Source organism: Zeus faber (genome assembly GCF_960531495.2).
Source record: "Zeus faber genome assembly, chromosome: 1".
Classification (NCBI taxonomy): Eukaryota; Metazoa; Chordata; class Actinopteri; order Zeiformes; family Zeidae; genus Zeus; species Zeus faber.
In genome coordinates this window covers 22,231,086-22,245,957 of record NC_137193.1, presented here as the reverse complement: position 1 = coordinate 22,245,957, position 14,872 = coordinate 22,231,086, and the positions used below count along the sequence as shown (strand labels likewise).

Genomic DNA, 14,872 nt, shown 5'->3' with positions numbered 1-14,872 from the left:
TTCCTCCGCGGCTCCTCCTCATGACCTCTCGGGTGGGGCTGTGGGTGGTCCGCCCCTCCCTGCATGTCCAACAGTTGCAGTGGCTGCTATTGCATTCGATCGGCTTGCAGCTGCTGAGGCTGGTACTGGCCGAAGGCGGCGGCGGCCGACCCGGGGGCGGCGGTGGCGAGAGGCTGCTGGACCGCGTAGCCGTACCCAGCGGTGGCTACGTAGCCAGCAGCCGCGGGTGACGCGGCATAGGGATATTGCTCGTAGGCAGCCGCAGCGGCGGCGCTAGCTGCGGCGGCGGAATATTGCGCGTAGGCGGCTCCGGTATAGTCGATGTAGGGGGAGGAGGCTGTGGCGGAGGCCGCGGCTGTGGGCTGTACGTGTGGGATGACCACACTGGGCTGCATGAAGGCCTGAGGGTACACGTAGTGGGCTGGGATCCTGTCAGGCGAACACACACACAGATACACACACACACGCGCGCAGGGTTAGCTGGACTTCTAAGCTACTTTAACGTGTCGACACTAACTCCCCGGGCTGAAGGCTAGAGCCCTCCCAAACCCAAACCCAACTCAACCACACTGCGGCCAAGCGCCCTCCCACCACCCAGCCCCGGTTCTAATTCACCAGTCAACAACAGCAAGGGAATGCCTGCTAGTAGGTATTAGAATATTATAGGGTTGCCAGAATAGAGATCTCTGTGGAAGGAAGATCTGAACCTGAGGAGATACTTGACGAGGCGGTCACGAGGCTGTTCATTTAACAGCTCTTGACCAGAAGGAATCATTGAGATTTGTTATACAATCGTTCACATGGATTTGCTGAAGTTTTGAGGCTTCTGAAGCCGAGCAATGATGTTGATGATGTCATTTCTTAAACAGCATGTGCTTTTGGAAATTCACTATTGGTAAAAAAAAGGCTGCACAAGGGAGTGTGGTCAGTTCAGACTTTATATTTAGATATTTTGAGAAATTAAATTAAGGGGGAAAATAGGAGAATAGAGAGCGAGAGAGAGAGAGAGAGAGAGAGAGAGAGAGAGAGAAGGAGAGAAAGAAAGCAAGATAGAGGGGGAGAGGGAGAGTTACAAAGTTGTGCTCTCTCCAGTCTGTCGGTCACATGTGGATTTGGCTCTGATGCAATTTGGGGGACAGGGGGGAGTGGGGTTTATGGCTAGAGGACATGAGCCCAGGCAAGCATTGTGAAAATGTCACTGCTACTTTGACAGCTGGACAGTTTTCAAAAAGGACGCTGCTGGCTATTTCCCACTATGTGTTTGGACAATACGCCGGGGGAGCGGGAGGGGGCTTGACTCCAATAACCAGAGGGAGGTTTCAATTAAATAAGCAATCAAGAACAATGACCACATTCTGCCCTTCAGAACCTAGTTATACGCCTCCCACAGGCTCTGTAAGGACTGAAAACTGCTGGATAGATCAGTGGTTCGGGGAAGCGTCCCAAACCATGACCGTGGGGCAGGAGTCGACTGAAATCACTCTTTGATGTGTCTCCTGTGTAAAAGGGATTTACCCCGGCTGCCCTCCAAGTAAATTCTTGTCTACCTGAATCTTACCCTAAACTGAAATGACAACTTTTGGGCTTGAGGAATCACAGAAAACAATCTTATATTCGCTGCATACAGGTTTAGAAACCATTCCCATCGTTGACAAACTTCTAATGGCTTTTGGGGTGACGTTTGTTCAAGTAAGTTTGTTCGGTTTAAAAAAGGAAAATGTTGTTCAGAAAAAATCACAAGGACCGAAATACGGTGCATAAATGTCAAGGAAGGGGTTGAAATTAACTTCAGCTAATTTGAAATCTGGATTTGTGGAGGAAGATCGATGTGCAGAAGGTGTAGAACGTGGAGCACATTAACAGTAAAAAGGATGAATCTATCATGGCAACCCTATGGTCAGCACTCGATTATCCAACCAAATCACATCTCAACCAAAACACTTGGCCCAGAAGAAATAAAGCAGCAAGTTGTAGGGAGGAAGGGGGAGGAAAAAAAAAAAAAAAAAAAAAAAAAGGCTATACGAAAGTAGTCCACTTAAACAGGACACGGCAACAGTAAAACCAGCAACAATGACAAGGACCACAGAACAAGCACTCAACCCACCGGGGTACGTAAAATAGAAGTTTTTGGGTAAACGGAGGAGCGCAGGTAGGGCTTGGTGCGGTTATCAGTGAGAGCAGATGTTATTAACCATTAACCAACTTTCCTACTCGTTCTGCAGCAGGAACACGGACACAGCACGACCAATACACACATTGAAGTTAGGTGATACATGCATCACTTCATAGAAACAAACAAACAAACACACACACACACACACACACACACACACACACACATATAGTTCTAACACACAAACGTGTTGTAAGACTGAATATGCCATAACATATTTCTTCTTCGTCATAAAAAAACCCTCAAAAAGAACAGCTCACCAATGCCGATTTATCGTGTTTGATTAAATTAATTAAAAAAAAAAAATTCTTCCTCTGTGTCGGCCAATACAGGAATTCAACACAATGTGTTTGGAGTTGAATTCATGCACCCCACGGCTCAGAAAATATAAGATAAACTTCAAAAAGGCGGACATGTCGTCACACCTCAGCGTGGTGATGGCTCTGGGGGGGTCTGGCGCTTTCTACGTTTTGTGGGTCTAACAGAGACCAGGCGTGGGACGTCACCGTCTCTTGAAATCCCATCCTAGTCTAACGTATCCTGGGTGCTGTCTCTGGTTCCCAGCGCCCTGAACGTTTTGTGGGACAGTGCAGTATTGATCACACATATTCAGACGAACACGGGCCGACAAACTCAGACACAGATGGGAAGCAAAGCTCTGTCTGGCCGGCTCCCCCTCTTAGAAATACCCTGTCTCCCTCTGAAGAGTGTGGATGATGAAGGATTCTGAAATGCCACTGTAACTGTGTAATACCGTTATGAAGGCATTTGCTACGGCACCTATGTGTGTGTGTGTGTAATGTGTGTGTGTGTGTGTGTGTGTGTGTGTGTGTGTGTTTATTGGGCATGTGTGTGTGTGTGTGTGTGTGTGTCTCTATGAGTGTGTCTCTATGTGTGTATGTGTGTGTGTGTGTGTGTGTGTGTGTGTGTGTGTGTCTGTTTCCCGACTGGAATGTTGTTGTCCGAGGAGCTAGAGGTCATTAAAGTTCAAGGCTAAATAAAGTTCCTCTTCCACCGCATGCCACATAGGTGACATTGGAGGCAGAGTCAGTGGAGGTGTGTGTGTGTGTGTGTGTGTGTGTGTGTGTGTGTGTGTGTGTGTGTGTGTGTGTGTGTGTGTGTGTGTGTGTGTGTGTGTGTGTGTGTGTGTGTGTGTGTGTGTGTGTGCCTGTTCACGTACTGTACAGTATGTGTAGCATAATAATGATTGAATTGTTTCTTTTAATGACTGTGGCACTGATGGGCGGGACTCGATTTATAACTCACAGATCGCTGCTGTATAAATGAAAGAGACGTATTTTGAGCCTCTAGAGAGGCCAACGATGGATTGGCATCTATGATGTCAGTGTTTGTGGACTACGGACTTCCCAGAGCCCATCCACCCCTCATGTAAACCTCACCGTGCTGTCCAACCCATGTGGCCATTTTTAAAGCCACCTATCTTGCTCTTAGATGACATAGCAGTGGAGCGTCACCCCCCCCCAACATCCCCCAACACCCCCCCATCCCCATACAGCGCTGGGCTTCATGCGACTGCAGCGTCAGCATTTGGGGCTTTGTGTGGTACAATGGGTGCGCTTGTTTTCCTTAACACCACAAGCCCATGTGACGAAAGCTTGTTCAGAGGGAATGAGAGCGAGAGCAAGAGACAAAGAAAGAGTGGGGAGGGTGGGGGGCTCAGGGAGAGAGAGACAGTGAGAGAGAGACAGAGGGAGAGAGAGAGAGAGAGAGAGAAGGCACTGTGGTATCCAGACATTTGTTTGTGTCACACCAGAGACTTTGGTGTGCTGAGCTGAGCTGGCCGGGGTTCTGAAAGCGCGCATACTCGTGGACAGACAAAGGCGCGTGTACACACACACACACACGTACCCACACACATGCTCTGAAACGGACACAGCACAACCAAGCATGTATACATGTGTTCATACAGACACCCACACACACATAAAAATTACATCAATAAATAAAACTGACGTACACATGCAGACACGCACACACGCACGTGCGCGCACACACACACACACACACACACACACACACACACACACACACACACACACACACACACGCACGCACGCACACACGCACGCACGCACACACAGGCGCACACACGCATGCAAGCACGCACGCACACTTACGCCTAGAGGTACACACAAACACACCGTACACATTTATTGCGGTTTGGTTCCAGTGTAAATGACCGTGCAGTTTGGCGGAGGCCTGGGAGTCACAGGCCGGTCATTGTGTGTTGTCACATATGTTTAATGGACGCTCACATTTCTGAATGTGAAGCAGCACGGCGAGGGCTGCGGGTGGCACGTGGTCTACGGGGAAGGGATAGAGGGGCAGAGAGGAAAAGAAAAGACAGAAGGATGGAGTAATATAACCATGGAAATGCAGAGACGCATGCTGAAAGAACGCCGCGCACAAATAAATATGCCTTTTCCTTCGTACAGTCTAAATTTTGAGTGTTAATGTCAATAAATTGCTTCCACCAGAGAGGTAAGTACACACAAGCAATGAGTGGTAGTGGTGGTGGGGGCTGGGATTGATACTTCTTGTTTTTTTTGGGGGGGGGGGGTAAAATAAATATATCACACAGAAAACATACCACTCACTCCAACGGAAGACAAACCAAAACACACAAGCACATTAATCCCGTTAAACACAAAAGGGTCAACCACAAGGCATCGAAACGCAAACAAACAGAACAAAACAAAACACTTTGCGCCCCCCTTGGCAAAGTCACGTAAACTACAGGGGGGGGGGGTAAATAAATAAATAAAACACCCCAAAATTTTCAATCCAGTCACTCCACTTTTTTTTTAAGTCATAAAGATAGAAAGCACACGGTTTAGCTTACAACACCACTTCATAACTGCACACAAAGCTCTACATTCTATTCAAATAAAATGTGAAAAAGGTCAAACCCCCCCCCCCAAATAAATGATTAAAAAAACCAGAAACCAACGTACATGCATCTATAATCACCATTTCGAGAGCTTGTTTGTGTGTGTTTGAGTCTACAGGTAATTCCTTTCTCACAGATCTATGCCACAAACCAGCACAGTTATCTTAACCCAGACTCAGCCTGTCGAAACCAAAGAAAGATACACAACATGGAGTCAGGCTGGAGCTTTCCATAATGTTCATTCAGTCATTACACACACATGCGCACACACACACACACACACACACACACACACACACACACACACACTTTTTTCTTTTCTTTTTTTTTACACAAGCATGCCAACCAAAATAGGAACATTGCGGCTGGATTTTGATGCACCATGGTTATAAGGTGTAGGATAAATACTATTATGTTATTATCGTTACACTATTCCCCCACCATCTATTTTTGGGAGGAAAAGATGTAGTGACGTAAAGGTCATTTCAATTCACAATTCATACATACAGAATTAAATATCCGTTACTCAATTTCAAATCTATGGCTCAATAATATCCTCAATACATAGGAAATTAGTTATTCTAAAACTTGATCTAAAAAAACAACAACATAAAGTGCACTAGTACTTACCCATAAGGCCGCTGGATGAACGCGGGGTGAATTTGAGGTACCCCAAAGGTAAAACCTAAATCCATAGTAAATGACAATGAATTAACACCACATTAGAAATACTTTTATACAGTACATACATCAGTATTAGTTATAGTGCATTGCGATGTGAACTCAGTATATGCAAAGCCAGAACCAAGGAGAACTTGTGGAAAACGTGTAATCCAAAACAAACCAAAAATGTATATTACGATCTCAGTTACATATAAGGGATTTGATTACATTGCTTTAACCCTTACCAAACATGCTAATATGGTTTTTAATAGACATACGGTGCTGCGAAACCCTTTATCACTGTTGTGACGAGGCCATATTGCATATCAATAAGTCATTGTGTTACTGAAGTGAAATTACTGGAAAACAAACAGCAAATATTGCAGAACATTTCCCTTTTCTCCTCAACGACTATATCCCGTGTCAATATCCTGTGCACAGGTCTTTCCGTACCTGGCTGCATCACCCGGGGCTTGGCCCCCAGGTAGGCCAGGTTGACGTTGGCTTTCCTGCCATCGATGATCGGGTTCGGGTCTTTACAGGCCCTGTCTGCAGCGGAGCGGTCCGCCATGGTCACCTGCAGGGAAGCGCACGGACACGGTGGGAAAGGTGTGTGCGTGTGTGTGTGTGTGATGAGATTTGGTTTTCTTGGCACTATCTGACAGAGGTATAAATACAACTAAAACCTGATCAAATGAATATTGCGTGTTCACGACACAAGAGAGAAAGACTGCATGAGGGAGAAAGAGTGGGAGCCCAGGAAAAAAACATTTACCATGTATGTGTGTGTGTGTGTGTGTGGGGGGGGGGGGGTATTAGGCCTTATAATGTCTATAATGTTCACAACTCTGCTGATGCCTGTGATGTGTGGAAGTGATAAAGAGGGGGGTGGGGGCAGCTTCATGGCTGGAGAGTATCTCGCTGGCTGGATGACCCTGAGACACAAGCTGTTACTGTAGTATAAATAATAATAGTCTCCTCTTAGAAACAATGCAGCTCCTCGGTCTGACCCCAACGCGTTTTTGAGGAAACAATACACAACAAGAGTTTGTATTGTGGATCCAAATAGTAATGAACAGTAACTGGAGTGGTTTTGTGAACTTTATGAAGCTTGAGATGCATTACGGGAGGCTGAGAGCATCGCAGAACAAATATTTCTGCCCAGAATCTTTGCAGAAATATAAAAACGAACACATTAAGGTATAACGCAGTGTCAGGTCGAAAGGCCACGTTCTAAAATCATTCACCATCATGCAATCACGTAACAAATTTAATCTATAGGCCTCACTTTGGGTAGTCCGATATATGAACGACTTGACGAATTAAATAATGGGATGTATTGTATATATTGTGGGAAATAGATTATTCGGAAAATATTTTCCAGCATTTATTTCGGCCAATACATACAACATCAACGTATTTTACTTTTGTTGCATTACAGACCCAAAGACTTGCCATGTGCGTGTGTGTCTAAAAGGTTTTACATGGTTTTGTGTGTCCAGTCCAGCCCCGCAGCGTGCCATTCATTTGGAGAGCTAAGCGTCCAGTGCGCAACAAGTTGCATTGTTCAGAAATTAAACCTACGGCAAAGACAAATCTGACCTCGTTGTACGGGTCAGAATATAAAAATGAGTGCCCGTGTCAAGACATTAGGAAACACAGCCAGCGCCGCGTGATGGAAAGCGTGTTTTTGGGGGTTTTTTTTTCTACACAGGCATGCGCAACACGCGTACCGCGCGCAGAGACGCTCTCCCGAGCGGACAGCTGTGATGGAGCGACAGTGATACTTACGAATCCATAGCCCCTGGACTTGCCGGTCTGTCTGTCGGTGATCACCACCGCTTCTTCGATGTCCCCGAACACCTCAAAGTATTTCCTGAGACTGGAGTCCGTGGTGTGGTACGGCAAACCCCCCACGAAGATCTTGGTGTAGGTGGTGTCCTTCTGCGTGGTGTGCATCTTCCACTTCAGTGCAAAATACAATAAATAAGAACAATCAAAAAGCAAAGTGCAGTGGTTTCTCTTGTGGATGAGTCGCGCTGCAGACGCCCTGGTCTGTGACTCTGTTTTCGGGTGGTTATAGAATAGAAAAAGAGACACAGAGTAAAGAAAGGAGGTAGATAATCTTCCGACACTTGGAGGAGTGGAGTTACGGAGCGGACTGCCCGGAGGATCATCAGGTGCTTGCGGCTCCTCCTGGTAACCCGTGTCTAACTAAATAGATTTCGGGTCCCATTCCCTAAAGCTCCGCTGCAAACTCCACCCCGTCGTCCAGCCGCGGCGGCGCGCGGCCCCGAACGAGCGTCCGCGCGCCCGCGCGCCTGCAACCACGCACACGCGCGCGCACGCTGCAGCCAGAAGGGGGGCGAGCAGCGTCCATCCCATAAAACAATGTGCGTTTAAACGCCGTTTCTTGATGCAGATCCATAACACCTCGGGAAAGGAAACTCACCCCGTTGTGTTTGTTAATATTTAATAGACTGTCATTATCTGCCGCCGTGATGCTGCCCCCCCCCACACACACACACACACACACACAAAAAACAGTCAAATAGTCTTATTCAGATCTTATTTCAACCAAAGGCTCATCGATCAGGCTCTCAATCCTCTCGAGCTTGTTGACAACAGGGAAGGTGTTTCAAACGTTTGGATTAACTCTCCATGTGGAAAATAAACTATTATGGTTCACTCATTCTGTCCTTCACACACTCTCCATCGTTATCTTGTGTGTCTCCCCCTCAGCTGAAAAGAGCTCTACTTGAGAATTTTAATTTGCTCTGAATTTCTTGGCTTAAGAAGGCTGCGTGTGCTTAAACATATGTTTTGCTCTAGAGCTTGAGGCGAAATCTGTCAACAAATGGCGGTGTCTGAAAACAGTGAACCGTGTCCCGGTGCCAGTGCGTGGACAGGTGGGCTTTCATTGCCTCCTGATCTGGTGACCCCGAAGAATAAACAAAGTGTGTAGCTGTGTAGTATTGACAGTAATCCACCGCCATAGCCAAGCCCTTTATGATCACACTGTAATTGTCCATAAACTTGTTTTACCACATTTTCTCTCATTTGCCGAATCAAAAACACAAGTCCTCTCCGCAGGCCATCGGTTGTGAAAGACATGAAGACCAAACCAGGCCCTAATGAAATGTAAAAGATAGATTCAAAACGATATTTCAACATCATTGTTCTCCTCTGTGGTTGCCTGACTCCATGCTTTGCCGCACCTTTTTAACTAAGACCGGCCGTCTATCTCTAGTTATGTGATCCTAACTAGACCTTGCTATAAATCATTCACACCAGACTCCAATGTGCCGGTGGACGCCGCTCTGCGTGTGTGTGCGTCCTGCTGCGTGTAACATGATGAGCGGACATGACGCCATTTCTCACTGTGTCAACACTAATGGAGCAACGCCATGGCATCGTTGCTTGCAAGCATCTTAAAGGCCACCGAGGACTTGTAGCGCCATGTTTTCTGGTCACTCTTCGTAGCAGCGGCTGATGGACTGACAGAATTGTCCCCGTCGACTCAATATTTTATTTATGCAGCCACACGCCCTTCAAAGTCAGAGCGGAGTCGCTGTAACAGAGGCCAATATAGAGTTTCCCAGGTTAGACAATGGGGAGCGGGTCGGCTTGCGTCCCTTCTTTGTCCCCTTTTGCAGGCAGCATGCTGACTAGTCAGAATCCTCTTACCTTTAAAATAACGGGCCTTGACCCTATTATTCAAATGTAAAACATGAAAGGACAAGGCCCTTAAGGGAATTACACTTATTGCTGTTACAGAAATAATCCATGGAAAAAAAAAAATCACATTTATGAACTAGTCCAATCAACCATAAACCATAACTTGTAATCCCAACCGCTGAGCAAAAATCACGTCCTCCTTTTCATCCAGATCACAGATAAGGGGTTTGTTGGTTGAAAATGTCTCCCGGTCAGTGACAGCCCACACCTGTCTGACAAAGAGGTCAAGGGTCGCTGAAACAGCTGAGTATTCACAACACACTGGGTTTTTTTTCCACCACTCACCAAAAATCTATAACCTTAACAAAAATAAACAGTGATAAGTGAACATAAAGAAAAGTGTTATAACCATTGGCTTTTGATGAAAGTGCATGGACTGATCTAGCTTTCTTGAAACACACACTTGAAGAAAAATATGTGGTTAAACATTGCTTTATTTATGAATAATGAAAAATAGACAAACTATTAATTTTCAATACAATTATAAAGAAAATGTTTCAAAAGTAAATGTAATGCCTCGCCGAAAGAAGAAGAAGAAGAAGATATTTGGATGGACGCCTACCCAAACCACAAGCTTGAGATGGACATTATATAGCGGAAACTATGACATCTTGTGACAATCAAGGGAACTGCGCCGTAATGCCCCAGGGAATCCCCACGCATACAAAATTTTAGGTTTGGGAATTCTTTTAAATCATTTTGGGATGTTGAACATTGTCCCATTGGGGAAATTAAAGCCCTTCACCATTGTTATGATCCCATTACATTGCATAGGAAAGAAAACCCTCATATTCCATTATGTTTATAGCATTCATATTGTATAGTATAGTATAGTATAGCGTTATGATCCTGTTTTCTTACAAAAACATAAAAAAACACAGTGCCAATAGCCTAGTTTAGCCTTTAAGGACCAATCAAGGCCAACCGTGGCTTATGAATTATTAGATCCTTTTAGACAAAATCAGTCCTCTCCAGCTTGTTGACAGCAGAAAAAAAACAACATTTTGATTTAGCCCTGATTACCCTCTGTGTGGAAAATAAACTAATGTTTCACTTAATGTGACCCAAATCACACTCTCTATCTTTGTGTGTGTGTGTGTGTGTGTGTGTGTGTGTGTGTGTGTGTGTGTGTGTGTGTGTGTGTGTGTGTGAATTATTAAAAGATCTCCTGGTGCTCTGTGTGTTGGAAAGCGGGGTCGCTCTCAAACTCTCCTGAGGCCATGAGGGGCTGACCATCCCTGAGCTCTTCGAGACGGGTCCCCTCCCTCTGGAGCCCCCCACCACCACCATCACCATCACTTCTTGCCCTCTTCCTGCCTTCCATCTCTTCTCCTTCCTCTTCTTCCATGCGTCCTCCCCTCCCCTTTCTTCCCTCTTCCCCATCTATCTCTGGATATGCGCTGTGCTCCGTGTCCCCTCCCTCGCCCTCCCTGCCGCCACCTCCGTCTTCCCGCTCCCGCTCGTCGCCCTCGGCCACCCCGCGCGTGGCCTCTCTGACCTGGCCGAGGGGTGGGAAGTCCACGCGGTCCTCCCCGCTACCAGGATGCCCTGGTGGGTCAGGGGTGACGGGGGCCTGGGTCTTGATCTGTGGGTCTTCCGGAGCGACGGGTTCTTCGGGCTCGACGCAGATGGCTGCAGGTGCACGGACGCGCGCCGACTTGGTCCTAAGTCGCGTCATGAGATCGTCCTCCCTTTGCTGCGAGGTGGAAAGGAGGGAGGAGGATACAATATGAGAACTTGATTCTCATATTTTTGGAGAACGCAGATTTCCCTTTTTAAACCTGAGTCAGCCATCCTGGGTGCTTCTTGGTCGTCAGGGGGAACTCACACAAAGCTTTTAAAACGGGGACGTCACGTGGACGTTCTCCACATGTCTTTATTGAATGTAGACAGAATAGCATTCCAGAACAACAGGAACTGGAAGTTTAAGCACTTAACTTCGACAGAAAAAGTTAAACTTATCTCCCTGTTTCCCCAGCAGATTGGCCCTACTTAAAAGGGTGACAATTGAGGAGAAAGTGGAAGGGTCTTGGGATACATGATAGTGTACGAGCCAAAAATGTTATTACTCACACAAACATACTCACACACACACACGCATGCACGCACAGTACCTTGCGTCTCTCCTCAGCTAGTCTCATCTTGTGGTCTATGGTCTCTCTACTGGTGAGACTTTGCTCCTTCTGGGCTCTGAGGGACTCCAGTCTGACAGGGGGTCTTCGTTTGGGCGCGTCTCCATCGTCCAGCTTACAACGGATTCCCAGAAATGCAAGAAATACAGAAGGCCCATGAGTGAGAGCAGGGACGCGTGTGTATTGATGCACAAACAGCAGAGGGAGTCAGAGATCTCTATGGGATAGATTTCAACTTTGACTTTCACTGAAACTCATCTCACAACATTGAAAAGTTTTTTTTCCCCAAAGGATTCTCAAGTTTTAACACAATGCCATTAACCTTTTACAGCTATTTGAAAAAAATTAGTTTTTCTACCAAGCCCCCATATAGTAGTGCAGAATGCTTATCTCGAAATATACTAGGAGAGGTTGGAGAAGGGCGGGTAGGTTCCACTTCCAGTTGCTCACCATGATGTTGTAGGCCCCCCATCCGCTGCCCCTCTCCTTGGGCTGGGTGGGGATGATGCCTTGGCTCAGCAGCTGCTCCAGGATTTCACTGGACCTGGGACGCTCCACGGCCGAGCCTGCCTGGTCCTGGTGGAGCAGGTCTGGGCTGCCTGCCCAGGGATAAAACCACTCAGCGTGCCCCCATGGTGGCTCCTTTCAACAGATTAACTCTTCTGTCTGGTCCGGTATCCATATCCCACACCCTTTATCTAATTTCTTCTCTCTTACCACTCACTCATTCACTCATGCAATCCTGCATACGCACATGCACACGCACGCACCCACACACCTGTCAGCGGAGGGAGTATCCTGGGCACTGCACCAGGTAGCGAGGGGTCCTGTCCCTCCATCACCACCCCGCTGTCCGTGGTCCCCTTTGACACCGCAGAGTCTCCCCGAGTTCCATGCTTACTCCCAGTCTCATCCTGACATCAGGAAATAGATTTATGGGTTACGGAAATATCAGATATATTAACTGTAGTTAAGGTCTGAAAGATTATTTCAACGCTTAGATGAACACTTTTTTGTAGTTGAAGTTGAGATCCAGCCGTACAACTGTACAACCACATCCAGTCAGTTATGAAGGGAGCAAGGAATTTTTGACCTTTAGTTGAATTACAGCATCTTGATAGGAGACCGGGATGGATTCTATGGATTCGAATAATTGTTTCTCTGTTTAGTATAAAGGTTGATGTGGTGTGGGTACGGTGTGGTTTGAGCAGCCACACCTGACCTGGACCTAGGTTATTAGGGACCCAGGATCAGAGTAGCTGCATACCTGTTGCTCGTCGGTTGGTCTAACAAACAACAGGTTAAAACCCCCATCCCCACACACACTCAGGAGAAAGGAGCCCTGTCATGACCTGTGTCCATCGGTGCCGGGGCTTGTTGTTAAGCCCCCTCTCCACAATAAACTTGTGTTTTCTACAACCCCGTCTTCTGTCTCTGTGCTGGACGTCCTTGAAAACATCACATTGGTGGTGCGTGGTAGGAGAAACTGCCACACTGGCACCTGAACAGGGACTCTCCGGCATGGGTAAGGGACACAGATGGTCCGTCTGAAGATGCTCTGGAGCCACCAGCGGATCAATGGGTGGCCCCAGCACCCACCCTCTGATGACCGCCAACGGCAGCACCCAGCGGGTCCGGTGGAGGACCGGGGGGAGAAGCAGCCGCAGCAGCCACCACAGGTTACCGCTGGCCGCTAGCTTCTCCGCCCAGCAGCCACCGCCGGACCATCCAGCAGCCAGGCCACCGCTCCAAGCAGTCACCGCAATATACAAGCCCAGCCACTCTTCCACCAGCCAACACAGCAGCTCGAGGGCCCCCTGCTCGGAAAGAGAGGAGGGGAGTCTGCATCGTCGCCCTGAGGGAAGGTTTGGGAACCCTGTTTCAGAGTCCAGTGTTTAATTTATTTTAGGTATAAAAACCCTGGGTCAGAGTCTGTATTTTAGGTTTGTTCGTCGCTTGATGTGTGTGTGTGTGTGTGTGTGCGGGGGGGGGGGGGGGGGGGGGGGGGGGTAGGCTTTGGCCAGGCATTCTCCCTGGCCTCAGTTTGGTGTTGGGGCTATGTGGTGTGGGGATGGTGTGGTTTAAGCAGCCACGCCTGCATACCTGTTGCTCCTTGGTTGGTCTAATGAACAACAGGTAAAAACCCCCATCCCCACACTCACTCAGGAGAGAGGAGCCCTGTCATGACCGGTGTCCATCTGCCCCGGGGCTTGTTCTATAAAATCCGCTGGTAGGCCAAACTGCCACAGGTGACTACAGCTTTGTAAACACCGATTAATGAGACTCCTGACCTCTGATCAGATAGAATTACTTAAAGAATGGGCCCAGAAGGAGAATATAGTGAGGAACACAACAACTGACTGAGATATTGAGAAGGTATGATAGGCTGAAATACATTTGAATACATTCTCTCAAGAAAAGTCCAGGAAGTGTGACTTGCTTGGAAAGTCCTGGAGTCCACCTCCGAGAGCCCTTAATATATTCACACAGAAAATTGTTTCCACAGAATTCTGCAAAATCTTAATTGAATTGAAAATAAGATTGAGAATGTAAACAGTTTTACATTTTTAATTCTGCAAAAAATATATAAGTTTTAAAGAAGGAAAAGCTATAAAAAGGGTTTGATTCCAAATAAGCTAGTATTACGGATGTGGACTAGAATTTCTATGAATAATCTTAAAAATATATAATGGTTGGCAACATTTTTCCAAAACAGATGTTTGGAACTGGGGAATATATAACCCATCAACACTGACTCATACCTGCTGGTCCGCCAGGTGTGGCGCAAGCTGCGCACATAGTTCATGTCTTAACACGGCTGATCTCAACGTACAAATGATTGATTTTTTTTTTTGGTTGTTCAAGGCAAAACATTGTCATTATTTTTAATTTGCGTAAAGCGCATTCGAGTCACGCCTACCTCCTCTCCGTCCAACTCGTTGGACGTAATTGGCTGGACGACGGTAGTTTTGGAGCCGCCGCATCCCATGATCAGACGACGAAAAGCAGACGAGAGGATGGTTTTATTTCGCCTCTTTTGATGGCGGGAATGTTTCTTCGCCACGTTTATTTCTTCGCGAGTGTCGTCAAAGAAGCTGCTCACGCGGACGCATTCCTTCACAGTGGCAGGGGAGGCGCGCGCGCCGTGTCGCCAAGGTGGCCGCGCGTTGCCAAGGCCCGTTGCTACAATAAATCTGCCCCGGTCTGAGGAGGCGACACCCACGGACACGTTGAGGGTGTCAGGGCGAGGGCACA

The 14,872-nt window shown here is 47.2% G+C and overlaps 1 protein-coding gene across 2 annotated transcripts in view; it reads right to left on the bottom strand.

Annotated features, from left to right (window-relative positions):
- rbm24a (RNA binding motif protein 24a) overlaps positions 1-7,975 on the bottom strand; it is an 8,973-nt gene extending 998 nt beyond the window's left edge. Inside the window, exons 1-5 of one of the 2 annotated variants that reach the window (XM_080007821.1) lie at positions 7,539-7,975; positions 6,201-6,324; positions 5,715-5,769; positions 4,450-4,497; positions 1-429 (exon numbers count right to left, since the gene is read on the bottom strand). The exon at positions 1-429 is cut by the window's left edge and continues 998 nt beyond it. In XM_080007821.1, coding sequence (XP_079863947.1) covers positions 87-429; positions 4,450-4,497; positions 5,715-5,769; positions 6,201-6,324; positions 7,539-7,706 — 738 coding nt within the window. In that variant the 5' untranslated portion in view covers positions 7,707-7,975 and the 3' untranslated portion in view covers positions 1-86. The remainder of the gene's footprint in view (positions 430-4,449; positions 4,498-5,714; positions 5,770-6,200; positions 6,325-7,538) is intronic. The other variant, XM_080007822.1, reaches the window with a different exon arrangement.
- Between the last annotated feature and the right edge of the window lie 6,897 nt (positions 7,976-14,872).